The 24534-nt window shown below is 35.0% G+C and overlaps 1 protein-coding gene across 13 annotated transcripts in view; it reads left to right on the forward strand.

The window, feature by feature from the left end:
• Nucleotides 1–24534, forward strand: part of SNAP91 (synaptosome associated protein 91) — a 148784-nt gene that overhangs the window by 37918 nt on the left and 86332 nt on the right. For all 13 annotated transcript variants that reach the window (XM_074397740.1, XM_074397738.1, XM_074397745.1 and 10 more), the window contains exons 3-7: nucleotides 4064–4206; nucleotides 7206–7281; nucleotides 8019–8121; nucleotides 10539–10632; nucleotides 11700–11811. In XM_074397740.1, the coding sequence (XP_074253841.1) occupies nucleotides 4064–4206; nucleotides 7206–7281; nucleotides 8019–8121; nucleotides 10539–10632; nucleotides 11700–11811 (528 nt within the window). The remainder of the gene's footprint in view (nucleotides 1–4063; nucleotides 4207–7205; nucleotides 7282–8018; nucleotides 8122–10538; nucleotides 10633–11699; nucleotides 11812–24534) is intronic.

Raw genomic sequence — 24534 nt, forward strand, 5'->3', positions numbered from 1 at the left:
AATAAATTTACAGTAATCAAGATAGTATGCTATTGGTATAAAGACAGACAAATCGATCAACATAACAGAATAAAGAATCCTAAAAAAGACTCAAAAATGTGTGGTCTATTTATTTTTGACAAAGATGCAAAGGTGATTCAGTGGGGAAAGAATAGTTTTTTAGCAAATGGTGTTGGAACAGTCTGATATTCATATGGAGAAAAATGAAACATCCATACCTCATTCCATTTGTAAAAACTAACAATGTGTTATTGACCTAAGTGTACAACCCTAAATGTACAACCCTAAAACTATAAAATGTGTAGAAGAAACAGAAGAAAGCTTTGTGACCTTGGATTAAGCAAAGATTTCTTAGATGTGACACCAAAAATATAGTCTATAAAAAAACCTCAATAAATTCTAACATTCTAGGAGTTCATCATAATTTAAAAATTTCTGTTCTTTCAAAGACACTGTTAAGAAAATGAAAAGGGAAGCCAAAGACTTAGAGGAAATATTTGCAAGTCACATATGTTAGTGGACTTGATCCAGAACAACTCAATAATAAAATAAGTAATCCAATAAAAATAGGAAAAAAATGTATAGAAATGGCAAATAGACAAATGAAAAGCTCATGAAATAAATGTTCAACACTATTATAGTCATTAGGGAAACACAAAGAAAAACCAAGATATATGACAACATACTTGTTAGAATAGCAAAAAAAAAAAAAAAAAAAAAAAAAAAAAATCGCATCAAGTCTTGGCAGGGATGTAGAACAACTAGAATGCTCATACGCTGCTTGTGGTAATGTAGCATGGTAGAAATGCCATCGGGCAAGAAAGTGGTTCCCTAATATTAAATGTTTGAACTTGGGAAGATATATCTGGTATCTTTTTGGTAGTTTGAAAACAGCTTTCTAAAGGCAGTTCCCTAAAATTAAATATTTACTTAACAATGACTTAACTTCTCTACTTCTAGAAAGTTACTCAAGAAATGAAGGCATATGCCCATATAAATAAATATATGTAAATATTCATAGCAGCTTTATTTGTAATCACCAAAAACTAGAATCACTCCTAATTGTTCAACAACAGGTGAATGAAGAAATAATTTTTGAATGTTCATGTAATTGAATACTCCTCCACAATAAAAAGGAATGAATTATTGATACCTGCAATAACAGGGATAAATCTCAAAATAATTAGCTAACTGAAAGAATCCAGACCGTTCCTCTCAAGGAAAAAGTTTTATTCCCTTCATATAAAATTTAGAATATGCACACTGATTTATATTGACTGAAAGCAAATTGGTGGTTGCTAAGGGAGAACAGGAGAAGAGAAAGAGGAATTTTTAAAGAGTATGGGGAAACTGTTGGAGGTGATGGATATGTTCATTATCTTATTTCTGGTGATAGTTTTATGAATGTATAGGTTTCTCAAAACTTATCAAATAGTATACTTTACATATGTGCAGTTCTAATGTCAACTATACTTCAATAAAGCAGTTTTATGAACTACCAAAAAGATACCAGATATGTCTTCTCGAGTTCAAATAAAGCTTAGAATTCTAAGAAACTGATACATGACATACACATAGCATTTAGAGCTCACGATTTTTAAGATTTTTTTGTGTTTATAACTATATTTTTTGAAATTCTTTAAATAAAAATTATTTTTTATGAGGGAGTAGAGGAGTAGAAACTTATATAATAACTACTTACGAGAACATTTGGAGCAATTACAATGGAAAAACACTTTAAAGTTAAATATGCACATACCCTACAACCTACAGGCTAATGTCAGTATTCTGAGCACTTTTAAGTTATGCTAAGCTAAGCTCTGATCTCCAGTAGGATCAGTGTGTTAAGTGCATTTTCAACTTAACAATATTTTAAACTCACAATGGATTTATTAAGATATTATCCATAATAAGTCAAGGAGTATCTGTAGATGAAGAATAGTAGCTCTCAAACTGGTCCCAGGATTCTTTTGTACTCTTATATTACTAAGGAACCGAAAAAGCTTTTGCATATGTGAGATATTTACTGTATTAAAAATTACAACTGGGATAGTTCTTTTATTTCACTTTTAAATAACAATAATAAATCTGTTAACATGTTACATATAAACATGTTAATATAAATAATACTTTTAGGGGAAATGATTGTTTAAAAAAACAAAAGTAGTATTTTACATTTTTATAAATCTCTTTAATTTCTTGCTCAATAAAAGACCAATATTTACATCTGTTTCTGTAATCAATCTGTTGGGATTTATTATTTTAAAGTATATGAAGAGAACCTGGTATCACAAAGATATTCATTTAGAAAAATACGAACTATTTTAATCCTTTTCAGAAAATTGTGAATATTCTTCTTTGGTACTACACTACAGTTCTCCAACTTGTAGTTTCTTAAGTTTAAATTGCAGCATTGACTCTGAAACTACATCAGTGAACTTTTTAATCTTCTGTTACATTAAAATGCATTTGTCTGTATCACACTTTGAATGGATCTCTTTACCTATGCATTATTTTGTAACATTATACACTAGTCATTTGGGAAATATTGGTTCACTGAGTTATTTACATCTTTCAAATGTTGACTTATTTGATAATTTTGGCTAAAGGATGTCTTTTACACATTTTGCTCAACAAATATTGTACACAGTGCTCTGCAAAGTGCTGGTCAGGAAACAGACATTACCACTTTTAAGGAGCTGTGATATGGTAGAAATTATGATAAATATACATCTATTCTGAACATCCAGCAGGAACAAAGTGCCTAAAGTTTTAAAGCACAGGGAGGCCACATGGGACTGTATTTGAAAGGGACCAGGAAAGATTTCCTGAAGGATGAGGAAAAGTCCAATAAAGGAAAATACTGAGAGAAGGGTGTTGATGGGATAGGGATGATGACAGAAATTTAAAAGCCATATAAATTAAGAAATAAGCTTGCCTTGAGCCACTTATAATTCAGGACAGTTATCGATATCCTTTAGTCTAAAGAGTTTAGAGATTTTTCAGTGATGGAATATCAATTTTGATTTATTGTGAAGAGAAATGTAACACATAAAATGTATAGTTTAATGACTACTGAGTGTGGGTTTGGAGGAAGAAGAATACATTTACATTTTTGTTGCAAGTACATGTTTGTTACATGGGATTGCCTAGGAACTGGGTATCACATGCAGGTCTCTGCAAGATAAGTGTAGCCTGCAACAGAAGTCATGCAGTGTCTGCTGTCCTGAAGAGGTCATCCTGTACTGTTGAAAGTACTTAAGTCTGTACTGTCCCACTGTGGCTTAGCTTCTGTTCCTTAGCACCTGATCTTTGGTTGTCCTAGCTAACTCTCTGACTGCATTAACTGCTTTTCTGAATGCTGGACACCCCCTGTTGGCCAGTAGGTCATTTATTTTTAAAATTCACCTGGACTCATACTAATATATGTAGATGTGAACAGTGAATGTATTATAAATGTTTACTCTCTTAAAACTCAGGTCAAATTATAGTAATTTAATGCATGTGTGTTGTCCTATGAATGCTTACATGAGTATAGAATTCTTTTCTCTTTTACTATTTGGTCTCATTCTGCCACTCATGTCATAAGTATATTTACTAGCACCTTTCAAAGTTAAAATCCAACTGAGATATGCTTTTAGCTATTAAATTTGAAGAATACATGTATTTTTTGCCTTCAAATGGCATATAGAATAAGTGCCCACATTTGAGTCATTGTGCTTATAGCAATAACAGAGGAGAATAAATATATGAGGCCTGGCCTTCCTGGAGTTTATAACTTTAAAAATGGCATAAGTACCCGCAAACGATAAATTCAGAAGAGAGCACAGAATAAAATTCAGTAGTAAAATATACTCAAGAATAAATAAATACATTGAGTAAATAATATATGTATGTGTCCATGGGTAAAATATTAGTTTAATTTTTTTCAGTTTTGTTATCAGCTGTTATCAAAGTACTTTTGAGGTCATATTTTAGTAAACAGGTTTAAATGTTCCAAGTCTGAAATGAATTTTTGCATGTACTTGTTAATATCATTGATTAATATCTTCTATTTTCATAGATTTGATCCAGGCTACCAACGAGACCAATGTTAATATTCCTCAGATGGCCGACACTCTCTTTGAGCGGGCAACAAACAGTAGCTGGGTGGTGGTATTTAAGGCTTTAGTGACAACACATCATCTCATGGTGCATGGAAATGAGGTAAACTAAGTAAACTTTTTTTTTTTTTTATGACAGAAGGCTTTTAGGAAGAGTACGGTGGGGATTTAAGGCTCTTTGAATTTTCACTAATTAAGAGAAAAAGAAAATACACAGTTCCAGATCATCTAGAATACAAGTTTAATCTTCTCCTTAGCTATTTAACAAAAAATAAACTTTAAATTAGACATTGTCTTACAAATATGAACTATAGGTGTATCTCAGGATATCGCAGGTTTGGTTCCAGACTACTACAAAAAAAGCTAATACTGCAATAAAGCAAGTCACACAAATGTTTTGGTTTCCCAGTGCATGTAAAAGTTACATTTACACTATACTGTACTCTATTATAAAGTGTGCAATAATATTTTATCTAAAAAAAAAGTACATATCCTAATTTTAAAATCCTTTACTGCTTAAAAAATGATTATTAAATGATCGTCTGAGCCTTCAGTGAGTTGTAATCTTTTTGCTGATAGAAGGTCTTGCCCTGATGTTGGTGGCTGCTGGCTGATTAGGATGGTGGTTGCTGAAGTTTGAAATAACTATAGAAATTTCTTAAAACAAGGCAACAGTGAAGTTTGCCACATCCGTTGACTCTTCCTTTTACAAAAGATTTCTCTGTAGCATTCAGTGCTCTTTGACAGCATTTTGTCTACAGTTGAATGTCTTTCAAAATTAGAGTCAGTCCTCTTAAACCTTGCTGCTGCTTTATCAACTGTTTATGTAATTTCTATATCCTTTGTTGTTATTTTAACAATGTTCAAAGTATCTTTACCAGGGGTAGATTTTATCTCGAGAAACCACTTTCTTTCTCATCCATGATAAGCAACTCCTCATCCATTCAAGTTTTATCACGAGATTACAGCAATTCAGTCCCATCTTTAGGCTCTATGTCTAATTCTAGTTTTCTTGCTATTTTCCCCACATCTGCAGTTACTTCTACTGGTCTTGAATCCCTCAAAGTCACCCATGGAAGTTTAAGTGCACTTCTTCCAGATTCCTACTAATGTTGGTATCTGTATATCCTCCCATGAATCACGAATGTTTTTAATGGCATCTAGAATGGCAAATCTTTTCTAGAAGGTTTTCAATTTACTTGGCACACATCCATCAGAGGAATGACTATCTGTGGTAGCTATAGCCTAATAAAATGTATTTCTTAAATCACAAGACTTGAAAGTAAAAATTACTTCTTGATCCGTCGGCTGCACAATGAATGTTGGGTTAGCAGTAATGAAAACAATATTGATCTCTCTGTACATCTCCATCAGAGTTCTTATGGTGACAAGGCGCATGTCAATCAGCAGTAATATTTTGAAAGGAATCTTTTTTTCTGAGCAGTAGGTCTCAATGGTGGGCTTCAAATATTCAGTAAACCATGCTCTAAACAGATGTGCTGTCATCCAGGCTTTGTTGTTCCATTTATAGAGCACAGGCAGAATAGGTTTAGTGTAATTCTCAAGGGCCCTAGATTTTCAGAATGGTAAATGAGCATTGGCTTCCACTTCATGTCCTTAGCTGCATTAGCCCCTAACAAGAGAGTAAGGCTGTCCTTTGAAGCTTTGAATTCAGATATTGAGTTCTCCTTTCTAGATAAGAAAGTTCTAGATGGCATCTTCTTCCAATAGAAGGCTGCTTTGTCTACACTGAAAATCGTGTAGCCACCTTCAAGAATTATCTCAGCTAGATCTTCTGGATAACCTGCTGCAGCGTCTTCATCAGCACTTCCTGCTTCACCTTGTACCTTTATATTATGGAGATGGCTTCTTTCCTTAAACCTCATGAACTAACCTCTGCTAGCATCAAACTTTTATTCTGCAGTTTCCTCACCTCTCTCAGACTTCCTAGATTTGAATAAAAGTTGGGGCCTTGCTCTGACTTAGGCTTTGGCTTAAGGGAATGTTGTAGCTGGTTTGATCTTTTATCCAGACCACTCAAACATTCTCCATATCAGCAAGAAAGCTATTTCGCTTTCTTATCATTTGTGTGTTCACTGAAGTAACACTTGAAATTTTCTTCAATAATTTACCCTTATATTTACAGCTTGATTTAACTGGCACAGGATAGCTAGCTTTTGGCCTTTCTCAGATTTCAATATGCCACTCTCACTGAGCTTAATCATTTCTAGCTCTTGACTTAAAGTGAAAGATGTGTGACTCTTCCTTTCACTTGAACACCTAGAGGTCATTGTAGGGTTATTAGTTGACTTAATTTCAATGTTATTGTGTGTCAGAGAATAGGGAGGTCTGAGGAGAGGGAGAGAGTCGGGGGACAACCAGTGGTGGAGCAGTTAGAACACACACAACATTTACCAATTAAATTTGCCATCATTTATTGGCACAGTTCATGGCACCTCACAACAATTATAGTAGCAACATCAAAGATCACTGATGACAGTTCACCAAAACAGATACAATAATAATGAAAAGTTTTGAAATATTGTGAGCATTACCAAAATGTGACACAAAGTGAGCACTGATAAACTGGCTTATCCCCAGGTTGCCATAAATCTTCAATTTGCAAAAAATGCAATTAAAATTAAGCTCAAAACAATGAGATATGCCTGTGTTAAAATTACTAGTTCACAAAATGGATATACCATATAAACCTATTTGTAAGCAAAAATGTTAGGAGAAAGAACAATAAAATTATTTTTCCCATAGGAAATATTCCTTTGTATTTTTTGAGTGAAAATTGCATTCATAAGATGTTTATTTTGGAAAATACTGATAAAATTACCCATTTTATGTAGGATGCCTACTGAATCCTAGTAAATTGTAGTATTTCCATTATATGCAGAAAGGAAAGATCATACAATTTAATTCTAATTCACAAAGCTTTTTTCCCCCTCAGAGAAATTCAGCATTCTAGGAAACTTTGTAGCTGAGTAAAAGAGATCACAATGAGAATTTGTTTTAAAAAATTCCTTAAGTATCAGAAATTGTTTAAAGATATGATTTTGAGAATATGTGTGTTTAATTCTAATTTTTGTTTTTCAGAGATTTATTCAATATTTGGCTTCTAGAAATACATTATTCAATCTCAGCAATTTTTTGGACAAAAGTGGATCCCATGGTGAGAATATTTATATTTTATAATTTTTTGCCAATGCTTTGATTTTTGAAGTGAGGCTGTTAATCCAAAATCATTGCAACTGATAGTTTCATTGAATATTTAAGAATGTACAAATAATTATATTTAAATATAGCTTTAAAATAATTATAGACAATTCAGCATATAAAACATATATTATTTTGGGCATTTTTACCACATGTTTACCTTAAAAAGTAATAGTGGGTGTGGTAGACCCACAGTTGTTTTTTATAAAGGTGCAGGAGACAATGAACTAAGAGATGCCTTCTCAATTAAAAAAAAAATTATTCCAGTCTTAAAGAAATTTTTCGTGTGGATTAATGGAGTTTGAACTGCATTCATTTATTCATTTATCATATTCACTGTTTATCTGTTATGTGTAAAGCAAGCACATCAAGCAAATGAAACAGTATTAGATAGCTGCATGAATTAAGTCTGAAACTGGCTATTATTTGAACAATGAAAAAATATTGAAGGAAAATTTAAAAACATATTCTGTACTAGAATGGTGGGCTAAGTAATCAAATAACCCTGGAATGACTCATGTCAAAAATATTTTTGCCTAGAAGCAGGATTTTAAATGAGGCCTATCTGATGCAATTATTGACCCTATCCTAGGACTAACACCATTAGAGAGTTATAAAAAAAAGTACTACTATACAAAGCACAGTTGAAAATATTTTATTAATTAATTTTATTTCTTCTTTCCACTCCCCCAGGTTATGATATGTCTACCTTCATAAGGCGCTATAGCAGATATTTGAATGAAAAGGCTTTTTCTTACAGACAGATGGCCTTTGATTTTGCCAGGGTGAAAAAAGGGTATGTTTTTATCTTTCTTACACTTATTAGAGGAGAATAAGTCCGTGAGGCTTATTTGATTTCTTTTTAACAAAGCTTAAATGCCAACTAATTTCCTTGAAGGCCCAGTTTACAATCACCCCAAAAAAGAAAATAAATAATATTGTAGAAGTTAGCCTTGAAGTTGCAATATGCATTATTTTATTTATATCTTCATGCAGAAAAATCTGATTTGCTTCTCGGTTTATATGCTACAACATTTTTTTCTTCTCTCTAATCCCAGGACAGATTATATAACATTTTATTTGTTAAAATTAATTCAAAATTCTTAAAAATGTATATACCTTTAAATAATTTAAGAAGGAGGGAATTAAGAAAAGATTCACTTAAAAGTACAGTGGGCTGTAGATGACATTAGCTGTTTAGCCTGGCACAGTGATACCTGTAATCCCAGCACTTTGGGAGGCCAAGAGGGGAGGATCACTTGAGCTCAGGAGTTAAAGACCAGCCTGAGCAATGTAGTGAGACTTTCTCTCTACTAAAAATCAAACAAATTAGCCAGGCATGGTAGTGCGTGCCTGTAGTTCCTGCTACTTGGGAGGCTAAGGCAGCAGGATTACTTGATCCCAGGAGACTGAGGCTATAGTGAGCTATGTTCATACCACTGCTCTCCAGCCTGGGCAACTGTGTCTCCAAGACCCTGTAAAAAGGAAAGGATAGGAGAGGGGAAGGGAGGGGAGGGGAGGGGAGGAGAGAGAAGGGAAATAGACAATAGCTATATAAACGTTTTTTTATTGAGGTGAATCTGAACTTTGTGTGTGGTGATCTGTTTTTGAGAGATAATATCCTAGAAAACACGTACATAAACACACTCACACACACTGTAATCAAACTAATTGTTAATACCACCAATTGATTAAGAAACCCTCATTGAAACAGAAACACTTGAATTTTATCCATATTACCATTTATTTCCCTCTAAATATATGTATAATCTAGTCAGAAGCATTCAGCCACACATTTGCACATATCTTACATCTGTTCCTCATTTGACATAATGGCAGGGTACTGTAGCAGCTTTAATATTTTAGTCTCAAGAATCCACACAAAATGATGCAACTCTGTTTTTGCAATAGCTAACCTAACCTTAGCTTTGGGCTACTTTTTTGCCATGGTGGTGAAAAACATCAACTTGTCTATTCAAAATAATTTATTGTAGATGAATGCTTTATAAAAATAGGTGTCTTTCTTCATCCTCTTCTCATAAGAGATGATTCTAGTTCATATGCCGTTCTCTAACTTCTTACGTGGCACTGTGCAACCATTGCTGATGTTCCCAGTTGCATTGTGACCTCTGCAGTAGGTCTATAGCCTTCCTAAAAACTTCTGCACTCCTGTATGGTTACATATGGACACTTTGGGTTGCTTTCTCCACTGTTGGTTTGGGAGAGACCCTGAAAGTTTCCATGATCAGCATGTCCACATCATCTGGGTATTTTCGTCAGCTATTATAATACCGCTGCTCCTCAACCATCACCATCACTGGATATAAGGGCTTCCTAAGAGACCTATGGGTAGAGACAGGATACAGTGTACTCTGACACCAGCACTAATCTTCAGTCTCATCTTCTGTAGCTAAACTCTTACCTTTGTTTGGGAAAACTGTTCTTATCAGCATGCATTTTTCTTCCCTTGATGGTTAATAGCATAAACTCTGTACTCCAAGTCATATAGGTTTTATAAACTTCCAAGACATGTTTTCTCTTCCTCAAAAAAAGAAAAAAAAACTGGCTCTTTAGAAAGTTTATATTTTGGTTGAGCAAAGTGGCTCATGCCTATAATCCCAGCACTTTGGTAGATCATGGAAGGAGGAGAGCCTGAGGTCAGGAGTTAAAGACCAGCCTGGGCAACATAGTGAGACTCCCATCTCTACAAAAACAATTTTTTAAAAAATTACCCCGGGTGTGGTGGCATGCACCTGTAGTTCCAGCTACTTATGAGGCTAAGGCAGGCAAATCACTTGTGCCCAGGAGTTTAAAATTACAGAGAGCTGTGATCATGCCATTGCACTCCAGTTTGGGTGGCAGAGTGAGGCTATCTCAAAAAAAGAAGAAAACATACTTTTCAACACTATTACCTTTATTATAGATTTAGAAAACTGCATTCAGAAATTTAGCTGTCCTCTTTTATCCAGACTGGATTGTTTTCTTCTTAAGGGCAGTATAGATAGAAAATAAACAAGCATTACCTGTCCAGTTGAGGAATAAGAATAGATAAAAGGAAGAGGTATAGAGGGGGAAAATGACTGCAACCTTCTAATATCTTAAATTGATCCCACAGGATTAATAAGAAAATGGGGCAGTGTGGGGGAACAGCTTAGAACAATGCATATGGTCTTAAGTTGTCCATATACAAGGAAATTTTTTTTTTAATTGTAGGGCCGATGGTGTAATGAGGACAATGGCTCCTGAAAAGCTACTAAAGAGTATGCCAATACTACAGGGACAAATTGATGCACTGCTTGAATTTGATGTATGTATCTCACTAGAAAATGTTTCTTATGCAATCAATATTGTCTTTCATTTGAAGATGGGCTACGGGTAAATCCAAAGACTTCCTCGGGAAGCAGCTATAGATCTTCATTTAGATGAATACCTAGTTCAGGCTCTTAAGCTCAGGAAAGATTATTTAGGTTCCCCTGTTTTTCTAAGCAGTTTACCAGGTGTTTACATAAGTCATGGAAAAATATGAATGGTACATTCTTGGAACCTCATGTTCTGAGCAGGATGGTGGCCTCCTATTGTACTTGACAGAATGAAGTATCTCCAAGACATGCCTTCAGGAAGCTAAATAACTTGACCTGCTTTTTTATGTGGATTGCTTAAATGACACTATCCACCAAAGAATTGTGTTTAATCTTAGATAAATTAGTGAATTGTTTCATTGTCAATATCCTGGTTGTGATATTATACTATAGTTTTATAGGATGTTACCATTAAGATAAACTGGGTAAATGGTATATGGGATCTTTCTGTATTCTTTCTGACACCTGCATGTAAATTTAAGAGTTATCTTAAAATAAAAAGATTAATTTTGAAGAACCTTCAGGCTGGGATTGGTGGCTCATGCCTGTAATCCCAGACTTTGGGAGGCCACGGCGGGCAGATCACTTGAGTCAGGACTTTGAAACTAGCCTAGCCTGGCCAACATAGTAAAACTCTTACTTTTTACTAACAACACACACACAACAAAATTTATCCAGGTGTGGTGGTGTAATCCTAGCCACTTTGGAGGCTGAGATGGGAGGATCACTTGAACCTGGGAAGCGGAGGTAGCAGTGAGCTGAGATCATGCCACTGCACTGCAGTCTGGGTGACATATGTGTCTTTTAATTGATAAGACTAACTTCATTGACTTAAACTGAAGCAAAAACATATGTAGTCCATATTTTGTTATTTGTAGGGTTACTAAATGAGATTACCAACATTTGTAGAATATTCATGAATTTCTTAGTACTCATTTGAGACATTTTAATGTGATTCAAGAAAAATTATGACTTGATGATATGTAGCTAATATTAAATTTTTCTGTTTTTCTAGGTACATCCAAACGAACTAACAAATGGTGTCATAAATGCAGCATTTATGCTTCTTTTCAAAGATCTTATCAAACTTTTTGCTTGCTACAATGATGGCGTTATTAACTTACTCGGTAGGTGGAACAACTGAAACATGTCTGGGCTGATGGGATACACAGTAACATTGATAAATTCTGTGGGATTAGTCTATTGTCTCACTTCTTGGCAGGCAATGTTGTGTGGAATAACCTGACAGTGAATAAGTTCACAGATGGTGGTACTGGCAGGACAATATGGGCAGAGATGGTAAATTCATATCTAGGATAACTAGGTGCTAATCACAGTGTAGACAGATTGCTGCTAGCCATCCTAGTAAAAGGAATTAATCCTCAACCTGTTACTTGATAGATGGCTGGTCTTCCTAGACTATTGTGTTATGATGAAAGCTCAGTGTTGATCCGTGTGTTGGCCAACCAAGGACTCAGCATTGATGATAGGCATATAAGCTTTGGTGATAGGAAGCCTATGCTGTTTAGCCTATTCATAACCTCCATTTCTGATATCATGTCTACTTCCTATAGAATTCTCTTAGCCCTCTGATTAGAAGAGTTTTTTGTGGGATATGCCCTTTGGCTTTTATTCAAATGGGATAGTCTCATGTTCTCTGTCCATTCTGAGAGGCCCATCCATCACCTTTTCTCCAGACCTCCTTGTCACCAATCCTTCAGTTTTATTTTTTTCAAGTACCTTATTATCCAGGCCAACAGTTAGTTGCTACATATAATTTTGTGTAGTTCAGTGTCTCTTGCCATTTCTTCTTTAGCATAAAGTGGAAAATTAGATACATGTATTGCTGGAAATTTGACTCACAGTGAAGATTTCTTTCTATGTCAAGGCCACCTCTTTGTGGGGATATTATTTAGCTAATCACTTCCAGCTGGTGCCAACATGAGGAACCATCTCTAAATCAAATTTGAATGTTTTCTTCCTCAGTCAGCTGGTGATAGAGAATTCCCCCAGAGTCCATGAGTATAATTTGAGGGAGAAATTAGAAAGAAAACGAGTACATGCACTGGTAATATGAACCATCTGTTCATACAGTCTACCTGCTTATTCACAGCCTGCTTGAGGCTTATCTCTTATAGACCACTTCTGTTTGATAATGCAGTATTATTGCGCTTGTCCAACTCTATTATTTGGTACATTAGAAATACTCAATTTAGGCCTGATGATCACTTGATCATCAAATTCTTAGGTCAAATTTTTTATTTATTTTTTATTTTTTATTTTTTTTTGAGACAGAGTTTTCGCTCTCGTTACCCAGGCTGGAGTGCAATGGCACGACCTCGGCTCACCGCAACCTCTGCCTCCTGGGTTCAGGCAATTCTCCTGCCTCAGCCTCCTGAGTAGCTGGGATTACAGGCACGCACCACCATGCCCAGCTAATTTTTTGTATTTTTAGTAGAGACGGGGTTTCACCATGTTGACCAGGATGGTCTCGATCTCTTGACCTTGTGATCTACCCGCCTCGGCCTCCCAAAGTGCTGGGATTACAGGCTTGAGCCACTGCGCCCGGCCTTAGGTCAAAATTTAAGTCTCTAAAAGTAAAAGGTAGGTAAAAATAAACCAAGGTAAACTGAGGTAAAAGTAAACCAAGAGCAGTTTTTCCAAAGGAGATTAGTTACTGTGCTACTGTGTGAAGAAGACATGGCTCTATTCCAAAGCACTGGAGGCCTGTATTGGAGTGTACCAGAGACACTCTACAGCATTTGAATCTACAAGATACACTTTGAATACCTTTGGATCTGCTGAAACAGAGCTCCATGTGGCTTCCATTTGGAGCAGTTGTAGAGTCTTGCCTTAATCTGGGCCTGACTCTCATGTGACAACATACAGATCCTTTGCTTAGAGCAGCACATGCACACATCCTCTATGTTGTCACTGAAGCAGCTCAGCAGACTTCTGCCTCTTTTTAGTTACAAAGAGTGCAAGGTGCAAAATTTGTTTTTTACATTGAAGGGATTTCTCTGAAATGCTCAGACTTTGGGGCCCTTAGAAACTTCATTGAGGTGGCAGGTCTCTGAATTTTCATAGATTCTGTCTCGCATACTTTGACATGCATGTGACTTATCAAGGCAACTAGAACCTTCAATTTTTGCCCACTACATACAATCAACCTTATGTCATCCAAATGATATCCTATCTGAGTATGACAGACAAATAGGTTGATATCCCTGAAATGAGACAGTGAGGCTATAAAGACATCTCTGCTAGATGACAGAAAACCACTTCTGATGGTTTCTGCCTGTTTAAGTAGAAATAAAAGCATTACCTAGTTCCATAGCTGCCTGTGAGGTTCCAGGGGCTGCATTGATTTTCTTCTGGTAAATCAGGATACATCTGGAAATCTTCACATTAGCAGCTATTACCCAATTAAGTTTATAATCTACTGTTATCCTCTCAAATACATACATCTTTTCATAAACCAAATATGCAAGTATACTGAGGATATGATGGCATTTCTACCCCCATATCTTTGCGGAAATCGGGAAAACTAGATTCTACTAGTTTTAAGGTATATCTACTCAAACTATGCATTCAGAAAACTGAAGATATAACCACAGATAGTCTTGTGCATTCACTGTACCTGATTTCCTTTTATAACTTAATCTCCATAAAGCCTCCACTTAGATTGCTAGAACATATAGTGACATATTGGGACCCAAGGAGTAGAACAAACTTAGAGTCAGTGTCCCTGAGCAGTCTGGGTAGATAAAGCTGACTTCAGATTTCCAGTTCCACATGGAAGGAGCTTAGAAGTCACCACTTTGTCCTAAAAATAAGTACAAAGCTGAATAGACTGAAAAATCAACCACCCTTCTGGGAGCCACAAGAGAAGTGAAGACATAGGACAAACCTCTGCACCCAAGATTGGAGAGACAGGCAAATACAAGAAGTCATGGATTACTGGAATAGAGACTCATGAGTGTAAAACTGCCACAGGAACTGGTGCTGAAGTAGGAAGATTTGAACTGTAATTGATGAATTGTTGTAGGCTCAATATGGCCAAGTTGGAGAGTTAAAAACCCCCAGGGAACCCAGTCATAGGGAACCCAGTCATAGGGAGCACCACACTTTTGTTTAACTCCAGGAGCTCAACTAGGCTCCTATAGTAAATATTAGGGAAAAATTTCCTTGTGCTTCCAGGACAGGGAGGAGAAAAAGAACCACTTTGAAATATGCCAGAGCATTCTTGTCCTTAAGAAGGAGATACTACTTAACCAGAGTCTCACTAAAAAGTGAGACCTAAACAGGACTATGGAACACTTGCCCTTCTCCCACCTTAACACCACATTAATAAAGACCTGTTTACAGCAGTATCTTTTACCTGGTATATCGTGTACAGCTCTCAAGGAAAAATTACAAGTAATACTAAATGACAATAAAACATTTGAAAAGATAGAGCAAGCATCAGAACCAGACATGGCAGGAATGAAGAAATGATCAGACTGTGAATTTAAAGCAATCATGATTAATAGGCTCAGGGCTCCAATGGATAAAGTAGGCAGCATGCGAGAACAGATAGGCAATGTAAGCAGAAAGACGGAAATCCTAAAAAAGAACTAACAAGAAGTAGTAGAGATCAGAATCACTGTAACGGAAATGAAGAATGTCTTTGATGGGCTTTTAGCAAACAGAACATGGCTGAGGAAACAATCTTTGAGCTTGCTGATATATCAGTAGAAACCCCCAAAACTACAAAGCAAAGAGAACAAAGATGAAAAAAAAATGGCAGAACAGAGTAAGACTGTGAGACAACAACAAAAGGTGTCATATATGTATAATGGAATACTAGAAGGAAAAGAGAAAGGAACAGAAGACATATTTGAAGTAATAATGACAGAGAATTTACCCAAATTAATGTCAGACATCAAACCACATATCCAGGAAGCTCAGAGAGCACCAAGTAGAATAAATGCCCTAAAAACTACTGTGAGTCATATAATTTTCAAACTATTGAAAATCAAAGATGAGGAAAGAAGTCATGAAAAAAACCCAGAGGGAAAAAACACCTTGTCTATGGAGGAGCAAAAATAAGGATTATGTATGACTTCACCTCACAAACTATGCAAACAAGAAGGGAATGCAGTGAAATATTTAGTGTTGAGACAACCCACTAACCTAAAATTCTTCACCCTGTGAAATAATCTTTAAAAGTGAGAGAGAAATAAAGACTTTCTCATTCAAACAAAAATGGAAAGAATTTATTGCCAGCAGATCTGCATTGCAAAAAAATGCTAAAAGAAGTTCTGTAAAGATAAGGAAAATTATATGGACCAGAAACTTGAGTCTACATAAAGAAAGGAAGAATATCAAAAGAAAAGTGAGTGAAGGTAAAATAAAAACTTTTATTTCACTTATTCTTAGTAGTTGTTCTGACAGACAACAATTTGTTCAAAATAGTAATAGCAATAGCATGTTTATATATATATATATATATCTGTGTGTGTGTATATATATATACATATATGTGCTTATATATAGGTGAAATGAATGATCACAATAATACAAGGGATAATAGGGAGGAATTTGGATATTTTATAATGATAAGATGCTCACACTATTAGTGAAGCACTATGGTGTTATTTGAAAGTGGCCTTAGATTAGTTGTAAATGTACATAGAAAACTCTAGGGCAACAACTAGAAAAGTGCAGAAGAAGTCTAATTAATACGTTAAGAAAGGAGAGAAAATGGAATCATATCAAATGCTCATTTAAAACCACAAAGGGTAGAAAAAGAGTGAAAGACAAAAAAAGGACAAAGAGCAAAGGCAACAATAGAAAATAGTAACAAATAATGGTATAGTAACTAATCCAGCTATACCAAAAATCACTTTAACCTCAATGGTCTAAATGCATCAATTAAAAGACAGAGACTACCAGAGTAGATCTAAAAACAAGACCCAACTATATGTTGTCTATAGGAAATCAACTTTAAATATAAAAACACACGTAAATTAAGAGTAGAGAGATGGAGATAAATACACCATGCTAACACTAATCAAAAGAAAGCAACAGTAGCTATATTAATTTCAGACATGGCAGACTTCAAAGCAAGGACAGTTATCAAAGGTAAATATGGACATTACATAATGATAAAGGGATCAATTTTTCTTTCAAACAGACACAATAGTCATTAATATGTATGCACCTAACAGCAAATAATCAAAAAGTAAGTATGGCAAAAATTGCTAGAATTGCAAGGACAAATAGATGAATATACTTGTAGAGGTGGAACTGCAACACCCATCAGTAATGGACAGATTCAGAAGACAGAAAATCAGTAGGGATGAAGTTGAATTCAACAACACCATCAACTGTATATAATGGGCATATGTCTATATAGACTACTTGATCTAAAAACAGCAAAAGGCACATTATTCTCAAGTTTGCATGGAGCATTCACCAGTAGAGACCACAATCTGAGCCACAAAATACATCTTGACAAACTTAAAAGTAATAGAAATCATAACAGCCACCCGCTCTCAGAGCACAATGGAATTAAACTAAAAATAATAACAAAAATAACTGGAAAATCTCAGAATAGGTGGAGATTAAACAACACACTTCTAAATAACACACGAGTCAAAGAAGAAAGATCAAGAGAAATCTAAGAATATTTTGAACTAAATTACACTGAAAATACACCTTATCAAATGTGTAGGATGCATTGAAAGCAGTGCTTACAGGAAATTTATAGTATTGAATGCATATACTAGAAAAGAAGAAAGATCTAAAATCAGTCACCTAAGCTTCCACCTTGGGAAACAAGAAAAAGAAAAGCAAATTAACCAAAGTAAATGGAAGAAAAGAAATAATAAAAATTAGAAATTAGAGCACAAATCAATGAAATTGAAAACAGGAAATTGAGAGAAAAAAAAATGATGAAACCAAAAACTGGTTCTTTGAAAAGATAAATAAAATCAGTAAGTCTCTGGCCAGACTAAGAAAAAAAGAGGACACAAATTACTGATAACAGAAATTAAAGAAGGTATACCACTACAGATCCTATGGACATTAAAAAGGTAAGAGAATATTATGAACAGACTCTATACCCACAAACTTCATAACCTAGATGAAATGGACCAACTCCTTGAAAGATACAATCTATCTAAACTCACACAAGAGGACATAGACAACCTGGGTAGGCCTATATCTTTTAAAGATACTTAGTCAATAATTAATAACCTTTGAAAACAAAAAACATCAGGCCCACGTGGGTTTACTGGTGAATTCTACCAAGCATTTAAGTGAGAAATTATACCAATTATTTACAATCTCTTTCAGAACATAGAAATAGAGAAGATCCTTCTTAACTCCTTTTATGAGACAAGCATTACCTTAATATCAAAACCAAAGACATTATAAGAAAAGGAAATTGGCTGGGTGCAGTGGCTCACACCTGTAATCCCAGCACTTGGGAGGCCAAGGGGGAGCAGATCACTTGAGGTCAGGAGTTCCAGACAAGCCTGGCAAACATGGTGAAACCCCATCTCTACTAAAAATACAAAAATCAGCCAGGTATGGTGGCAGGCCCCTGTAATCCCAGCTACTCAGGAGGCTGAGGTAGGAGAATCGCTTGAACCCAGGAGGTGGAGGTTGCAATGAGCTGAGATCATGCCACTGCACTCTAGTCTGGGCAACAGAGTGAGACTCCATCTCAAAAAAAAAAAAAAGAAAAAAATATTAATTTGAGTATTAGATTAACAAGCCAGGATATTAAATAGCTAATATTCTCAGATCTGCCTGTAGCTTGTATTATGTCCTGAACCATTCATTTAGTCTCCTGCATTAATATTCATAAAACAACTGAGGTAAATTAGGTAATATCTTAGATGTCTTTCAACATTAATGTCCTAAGATTGTATTAACTATTGCAATTGCAAATAGAAAATGCAAACTAACAGAACGTATATTGTTAGCATTAATACCATCATTTGAATTTTGCATTTATGTATTTTTAATAACCTTTTGCTATAGGCTTGACTCTTTAAAAAATTCAGTTTGCTTTTGAAGTATAGTCATGAATAATAGTCATCTGGAAAAGAAAGCAGAAGTCAATGCTAGCTACAGGGTAAAAAATCTTTTCAACAAATTATAGTAGAACAACTGGATATCTACATGGGAAAGAAATAAATTTTGAACTTTATCTCAATTGATTGGTTGTTCAAACTATGCCTACAGATTCTTAGATACTCATCCCTTATAAAGGTATAAATTGGGTGGATCACTTGAGGTACTATTGTGTAATATGTATATATCCTATGTTGTTTATCTATGTACCTATTAATGAATATTTAGTTTCTTTATGGGTTGTTTTTCCCTGCTATTATGAACATTTTAGAACATTCATGTGCTAGGTCAGGAGTTCAAGACCAGCCTGGCCAACATGGTGAAACCCCATCTCTACTACTAAAAATATATTTTTAAAAAATTAGCTGGGCATGGTGGCACATGCCTGTAATCCCAGATACTAGGAAGGCTGAGGCAGGAGAACCACTTGAACCCAGGAGGCAGAGGTTGCAGTGAGCCAAGATTATGCAACTGTATTCCAGTCTGGGCAACAAAGTGAGACTCCACCTCAAAAAAAAAAAAAGATATAAATTAACTCCTATCATTTTGAATGTGGGATGGACTTATAGACTCATTTCTAATGAATAGAGTCAAGCTGAAGCAATGGTGTGAAGCTTTGACACTGAGTTATAAGAGACACCCTGATGTCTTCCTCACTAGTTCTTGCTTAGATCATTTGCTCTAGGTAAAGCCAGCAGCAAAGTTGTGAAGATACTCAGTCTTGTAGAGTTCCATACAGCAAGAAACTGAGACCTTCTGTCAACAGGCATGTGAGTGAGCCACGCTGCATGCAGACCCTTTGGCCCCATGCAGACTACTGAGGGCTGCAGCCATGGCCAGCAATTTGACTATAACCTCATGAGGTTTTGAGCCACAATCATTGAGCTAAGCCTCTTCCAAACTCCTGACTTTTATTAGCTCTGTGAGACCAGAAATTTATTTGTTGCTTTAACTGCTAAATTTTGGAGTAATCTGTTATTCAGTAGTAGAGAATATACCTCATAGCAGGCCTAAAAGTGAAATCAAAAGAATTATTGACCTAAATATAAAAGTTAAAATTATAAAGTTTCTAGAAAAAAACAAGAACTAGGTAAAGATTTCTTAAGTGAAATACGGAAAACGTGAACTATAAAAGAGAAGGTTAACAAGTTGGACTTCATCAAAAGTACTCATGCTCCTCAAAAGACATTATTAAAAATAAAAATACAAGTCACAGAGGAGGAGGAAATATATATATATATATATATATATATATATATATATATATATATATATTATGTTTTAAGGACTTCTATCAAGAATATATAAAGAACTCAGTAATCAAGACAACTCAATTTTCATAATGTACAAAAGATTTGAACAGACACTTTACAAAAGAAGATACTAAATGGCTAAGAAGCATACAAAAAGATTCTCAATGTCATCAGTTACTGAGGAAATGTAAACGAACATCACAGTGAGATACCTCTTGGTAAAATGTCAAATTGTTTGACCATTTTACATTATTGTTTTACTTAAAAGATTAAACAGTCACCTAACTTATGATCCATTCCTAGGATGCTTACCCAAGAGAAATAAAAATAAGTATCCATACAAAGACTAGCACATGAATGTTCAAAAATGTTCATAATAGCAAAAAAACCCATAAAGAAACTAAATAGTCATTAATAGGTACATAGATAAACAAAATAAGTTGCATACATATTATACAATGCTATTCAACAATAAAAAGGAATGAGCTATTATATTTATGTAATAACATAAATGAATTTCAAACTCATTAGGTTGAAAGAAGCCAAAGAAAAGAGAATATATATTGTATTCTATTTACATAAAATTTTAGAAAATGCAAACTAACTTACAGTGACAGAAAGTAGACCAGTGGTTACCCAGGGTTCAGAGTGGAGGAAGGAATGAACTGCAAAAGGACACCAGAAATCTTTTGGGAGTGATGAAAACGTTCTGCACTGCTATGGTTTGAATGCCCCCTCCAAAACTCATATTGAAATTTAATTGGGATTGTGATGGTATTAAGAGGTGAAACTTTTAAGAGGTGACTTTTCTCAGGCATGCACTCTCTCGCCATATGATACCTTCTGCCATGTCGTGATGCAGCAAGAAGTTCCTTATCAGACATAGCTCCTTGATCTTGGACTTCCAGCCATAAGAACTGTGAGCCAAATAAATCTGTCTTAACAAATTATCTAGTGTGTGGTATTCCATGGTAGCAGCAGAAAATGGACTGACATGTACCTTGCTTGTAACAGTAATTGATGTTGCATACAACTGTCAAGACACATAAAATCTGCAGTTTAAAAGAATATAATATACTCTATATAAATAATATCTCAGTAAATTTTATTTAAAATGAAAGAAAAGGAAATTATAGACCAATATCTCTAATGAACATAGTTGAAAAATCCTCAACAAAATATCAGCAAATTAAATTCAATAATGTATAAGAAGAATTATAAACCATGACCAAGGGGATTTGCCCAGGTATGCAAAGCTGGTTCAACATTTGAAAATCAGTTAATGTAATCTGCCAATCAAATGCCATCAACATTTGAAAATCAATTAATGTAATCTATAAATCTTCTCTTTTAGCCAGAAGCTAAAAGAGCAAAATCTTATGATCATATCAGTAGATGCAAGAAAAGCATTTGATGAACTCCAACACCCATTCATGATAAAAATTATCAGTGAACTAGGAATGGAAGGGGAACTTCATCAACTTGTTAAAGAATATGTACAAAAACTTAACAGCTAACATTATATTTAATGGTGAAAAAGCTACAAGCTTTCCCAGTAAGATCAAGAAGAAGGCAAAGTGTCCCCTCTCACTACTGCTTTTCACCATCATACTGCAAGTCCTAGCCAATGAAGTAAGAAAAGAAAAGGAAATGAAAGGTATACACATTTGAGATGGAGAAATAAGACCTTCTTTGTTCCAAAATTGTATGGCTATCTATGGTAGAAAATCCAAAAGAATCAACCAAAAAAAAAAAAAAATTCTTGGAACTTTTTTATAGCAATTATAGCACGGGTACAAGAAAAATGGTTAATGTACAAAAGTCATTTGCTTTCTGATATACTAGCAATGAATAAGCAGAATTTGAAATTAAAAGCAATGCCATTAACACCAGCATGCCCTAAAATGAAATACTTAAGTATAAACATAACAAAATGTCTATAAGATCTATATGAGGAAAACTATAAAACTCTTATGAAAGAAATCAAACAACTAATAAGTAGAGATGTTCCATGTTCATGGATAAGAAGATTCAATATTGTGAATATGTCAGTTCTTTCCAACATCATCTATAGATTCATTATAATAGTATTCAGTATTTCAGCAAGTTACTTTGTGGATATTGACAAACTGATTCTAATCAGGCAAAAGACCCCAAATAGCTAAGACAATATTGATGAAGAAGAAGAAAGTTGAAGGACTGACCTATCCCACTTTAAAACCTATCATAATGCTACGTAATCAAGATATTGTGGTATTGGCAAAAGAATAGACAAATGAGCCAGTGGAACAGAATAGAGAGCCAAATAATCAACCCATATTAATAGAACCTGATCTATAATAAAGGAGCAAAGACCATTTTTTCAACAAATGGTGCTGGAACAACTGGACGTTCATACACCAAAAAAATTAACCTGGACACAGACCTTATACCCTTTACAAATGTTAACTCAAAATGGATCATAGACCTAAATGTAAAATGCAAAACTATAAACATCCTAGAAGATAACATGTGAGAAAACCTAAATGACCTTGGGAATGGTAGTGATTTTTTACATACAACACCAGCATGAACCATGGAAGAAATAATTGACAAGCTGGACTTCATTAAAATTAAAAAAACTTCTGCTCTGTGAAAGACAGTATCAAGAAAACGGTAAAATGTGCCACACACCGGAAAATGGTATTTGCAAAAACCACATCTGATGAAAGACTGTTATCCAAAATATACAAAGAATTCTTAGAACTAAAAAATAATAAAACAAACAAGCAAATTAAAAATGAGCTAAAGACTTTGACACCTCACCAACAAAGATATGCAGATATTATTTAGTGCTAAAAGGAAATGTGGCATCAACCCATGAAAATGCATGAAGGCATCTTAAATGCATATTACTAAGTGAAACAAACCAGTCTGAAAAGGCATGTTTTCAGCTCTCTAACATTATGCAAAAGGCAAAGCTATGAAGACAATAAAAAATCATTGGTGTTTAGTAGAGGTCTCATTCTGTCACCCAGACTGGAGTTCAATGGCACAAGCATGGCTCACTGCAGCCTTGACCTCCTGGGCTCAAGCAGTTCTCCTGCCTCAGCCTCCCAGGTAGCTGGGATTACAGGCACGCACCACCACTCCTGATTAATTACTTTTTTTTTTTTTAGAAATAGAGTCTTGCCATGTTGCCCAGGCTGGTCTCAAACTCCTGGCTTCAAGCAGTCTTCTTGCCTCAGCCTCTCACAGTACTGGGATTATAGGCATCAGCCACCATGCCTGGCTAGATTTTTAGGACAGTGAAAATATGCTGTATGCAGATACTGTAATGGTGGATTCATGTCATTATACGTCTGTCCAAACCCATAGAATGTACAGCACCAAGAGTGAACAATAATGTATGCTATGGATTTGGGGTGATAATGACATTCAATATACGTTCATCAGTTGTAACTACTATGGCACTCTTTTGGGAGATGTTGATAATGGGGGAGGCTATGCATGCTTAGGGGCAGGGAGAATATGGTAAATCTCTGTAACTTCTGTTTAATTTTGTTGTGAACCTAAAACTACTCTTTAAAAAAAGTATTTTTCTTAAAAAAAAAAAAAAAAAAAGGTTGGGTATGACACTTTCCCCTGTGTATAGTCACTCCAGTAAAGGTCTGTTTGCAGAAAACGAAGAAAAAGTACTTAACCAGTGTTCAAGAACTTTCCTTAAGAATATCTGGAGGACTCGTTAAAGCTCACTCAGGTTGCTGAACCTGAAACCCAGAGTTTCTAATTAAGTAGGTCAGAGGTGGGGCCTGAGAATTTGCATTCCCAATAAGGGCCAAAGTCATGCTGTTCCTGGTGGCTTGGAGACTTCAGTTTGGGAATCATTCTATTAGAACCACTCACGAATGCTCAGACTAGCATTTTGATTTCACTTTGATTTCATTTTGGCATATTCACCCAATTTGATAAATTTTGAGGCAGGTGTGTTTTTCATTTGTTTACTAGATAGTGCTAGAAGTTAACCTCATAAATATGTCGTGGGTTAATTTTAATCTAGGACTTCTTGACCAGTACTTTACATGTAATGTTAGAATCAATATTGGTGCTATAAATCTTCACAAATCCTTTATTGCTACAATGAAACTCTGACTTGTAAGTCAGCTGTCTCCCTGACTAATGTTCATTAGTAATAGTTTATGTAGAAACTCTCAATTTGTCTGTCAGAGATGATATTTTTTTTTTATTTGGTTTGTTTCCTAGGACAATTATCCTTCAAAAGTTAATACTAGTATGACAAGGGTAGTTTATCACAGCTTTACAAAGGTTCATGTTACAAACATAAAATTTGATCATTTTAAATATTGAAAATTAACATATTTTTTCTTTGTGGTGAAAGAAAGGTAGGGGCTCAGTTTTGGATGACCAATTCCCTCTCTAAAAGTGCTGATTTCGGCCAGGTGCAGTGGCTCACGCCTATAATGCCAGTAC

This window comes from Saimiri boliviensis, chromosome 4 (assembly GCF_048565385.1).
Source record: "Saimiri boliviensis isolate mSaiBol1 chromosome 4, mSaiBol1.pri, whole genome shotgun sequence".
In the NCBI taxonomy this organism is placed as follows: domain Eukaryota; kingdom Metazoa; phylum Chordata; class Mammalia; order Primates; family Cebidae; genus Saimiri; species Saimiri boliviensis.